Source organism: Nicotiana tomentosiformis, chromosome 2, assembly GCF_000390325.3.
Source record: "Nicotiana tomentosiformis chromosome 2, ASM39032v3, whole genome shotgun sequence".
In the NCBI taxonomy this organism is placed as follows: Eukaryota; Viridiplantae; Streptophyta; class Magnoliopsida; order Solanales; family Solanaceae; genus Nicotiana; species Nicotiana tomentosiformis.
Window position 1 is genome coordinate 17730506 of NC_090813.1, and position 3241 is coordinate 17733746.

A 3241-nucleotide genomic window follows, 5' to 3' on the forward strand; every position below is an offset into this window, starting at 1 on the left:
TGATAACCGTCTTTCTTTTTAAAGTACTACTCCCTCCCTCGCCGTCTCATATTAACAGTCGTCGTTACTAAAAATAGTTATCTCAAATTATTTGTCATTTTAGAAGTTCAAGACAAAATTGATTGTTTTTTTTTTTTTTACCCTTAGTAATAATTGTTCTTGAAGATGGAGATAACACATAAATAGAATAAATATTCAATGAAGAGAGATTATATCTTAAGATATAAATAAGGGTAGAATAATCCAATCCATTTTTTAATTAATCTTTCTTAAGAGACGTGTAAAAGAAAAACACGACACATGAGAGAGAGGGAGTAGCTAGTAGTAATAAGTTCACACTCCCATATATAACAAAGAGATAGAAAATGAAGTTGCTCAATATAGAAACTTCTTCTTTAAGCTAATGAGGGCTTTGATTTCTGCTATATTATTAAATGCAAGTCTATAGTGTAAACATTTTCTTAACAGACTTCTTGGAATCGAAGATTCAAGAACTTTAGTGCTATTAAATACTTATTGTTTAATAGCAAAATTAAAGCATTTTCAATGGAGAGTAATTGCAAAGCTTAAAAACAGTAAAACCCTTTACAAACACAATAGAATAGGGAACATGCAAATTACACAAAGCTATCTCATTCTTTTACCTGGAGCCTTGGAGCTGAGGTTATTAAGTCATATCCATCTTATTTGAAATCATTAATTACTACTAAAACTTGTTATTATATGAAGCTAAGATTTTATCTCGATGAATTAGGGATAATTCCAGAGATCTTGGTCAGCAATATACTCAGCAGCAGTAGTGTCATCATCAGGAAGGTTGAAACGTGGAGGACTAAGAAGCATACCTTCAGCCATATTCATAATAACATTTGGCATATCAAAGATCAAATCTTCATCCATAAACTCATTATTATTCCAAGGTGTTGAATTTTCTACCTCTCTCGAAACCGGTATGATATTATTATTATTATCAACTCCTCTACGGGCGCTTAAAGCATCCCCGGCTGCCCCAAGAGCTGCAGCCGCACAGGCTGCAGCTGCCTGAATATCATGAGGCGAGTTAGTAGCCGGGACTGGCAATGAGGATGCTGAGTTTGGGAAGTTGAGCTCAGCATCCCTGCCTTTAAGGGCCAGTGCAGCTACGTCATAAGCAACTGCTGCCATTTCTGGGGTAGGAAATGTACCTAGCCATATCCTATTGGGTGATCGTGGCTCTCGAATTTCTGACACCCATTTTCCACTGCTCTTCCTTTTCCTTATTCCTTTGTACACGGGGTGGCGCCCACTGCTTCCGCCACTGCTACTCGCCCCAGGATCGGACATCTGGATGTGTTACGTTAGTTGTAGTTGATAGTACTAGGTAATGGTACTTCAATTTGAGTTTAAGATTCCATTGGATTACGGAAGCCATTTATGAAGGAGGGAATTGTGTGCTATTAGCCTTGAGCAGCCAAAAATGGAGAAGTGCAAACCAGTTGGTAATGAACTGCTCAGGTGTAAGAGTTTTGGGTGAAAGCCAGAAATGAGTTGGAAAAATGGGTTGGATAGCGTTTTCTCAAAAAACCGCGCACAATAGGTGTTTGAACAGTGGCCTTTTATACTTTAAATATTAGCTATAACAGTACTGTTCTGGATTTATTTATTTTCTTTTTTATTTCTGATGAAGTGATTGATTTTCGGATTCGAACTAGAGAGTAGTGTTTGGAAGAAAGTCAGGAAATGTGAGACGTTGATATGACATTGTCTCTATGATGTCAGAATCATTGCATTCAGGTTTACCAAATTAATGAATATAAGATATGTAGTATTTTATTTATTTACATTTATTACTTAGCCGTGATTAATTGATTTGTATTCTAATTTTAATTTTTACTATTAAAATTAAGTCATTTATTGATGTAAATATCGAATAACCTTTCATGTAATCAAAGGAAGGCAACGGTGTTAAGTAGGCGTTTGGACATACATTGTTTGGAAATATTAATTGTAAATAGAATATTATTTGTAGATCAAGGTTTGATTTATAATCTCATCGTTTATTAAACTTCACTTGAAATAAAAAAAATTGAGTACTTCAAGTGAACTATTTTTATCCACAAAACATCATTTTTCCTTAAAATAAAACTTATGTCTAAAGTTTCCTCGTTTGGTGATAAATAATTTTTCAGTACTTATAAATATTGAATTTTAGTATTTGCAAATACTGGTGAAATATTAAAAAAACTTGTTTAATTAATTTGAGGAGTATATCAAGAGAACAATAGAAATACTAATTTTTTGGCTCACATTCTTTCAACTTTTCTTCCAAGTATAAACTTTAGTATAGACACAATTTCAACTTCCAAATATTCTTTATCTTCTTTAACTTCAACTTTTTTTCAACTTCAACCAACAATTATCCAAATGCCTGTCAAGTCAAGTTAAAAGTAGAGAAAACCATTATTTGAAATTGAAGTTGAAAAAATAGTATGAAAGTTGAGTGTGTAGACATATAATATTTCTTATCTTTAATTTTAAGACAAAAGTTGTATTTACCGAGTGTTTTCAGTTCATTAAAGACTTAGAAATATGAGCGTAGTTTTCCGAACATATACTTGAACTCTTTATAAACTACCCAAAATGTTGAGTATTGTACCTGAGGTACGGACTTCATTAATAGAAGGGTAAACCTCTCCTCCTTCCAAAGAAAGAAAAGATCATTACTCCCTCCGTCTCATATTATCACTCATTATTACTGAAAATAGTTCTCAAATTATTTGTCACTTTAGAAGTTCAAAACAAAATTGATAATCTTTTTCCTTTTTATCTCTTAGTAATAATTATCCTTGAAGACTACAAACACCTCAATTATGGATAACTTTGTTCAAATACTAAAAAATATTAATACATGAACAAGGGTAAAGTAGTCAAAATTTCATCATAATTAATTTTTCTTAAGGGACGTGTACAAGAGAATTATGGCAAATAATATGAGACGGAGGGAGTAAGAGTGAAAAAATTTAAGAAGCGGTGCTCTTGTTCTAATATAGAAGCGGGGGAAGCTCAATAAAGTTGGTGGTCTAAAGTCATATCTTGATGAGAGGCTTAAATTTTTTTATTTGAAAAAAAAATTTATATGTTTATTTGAAGGATATTTTTTAATATGAAAAATTATTAAATTTTTTTTAGCATAATCGACGTCTTCTAATGAATATATATATGTATACATAGATAATTCATTTAATCTGTTTACTATTAGCAT

At 32.1% G+C, this 3241-nt stretch overlaps 1 protein-coding gene across 1 annotated transcript; it reads right to left on the minus strand.

The window, feature by feature from the left end:
- Window positions 1-413: 413 nt before the first annotated feature.
- On the minus strand, window positions 414-1362 carry LOC104087989 (ethylene-responsive transcription factor ERF024). Its single transcript, XM_009592589.3, has one exon. The coding sequence runs from the start codon at window positions 1321-1323 to the stop codon at window positions 751-753; it is 573 nt and encodes a 190-aa protein (XP_009590884.1). The 5' UTR covers window positions 1324-1362; the 3' UTR covers window positions 414-750.
- Between the last annotated feature and the right edge of the window lie 1879 nt (window positions 1363-3241).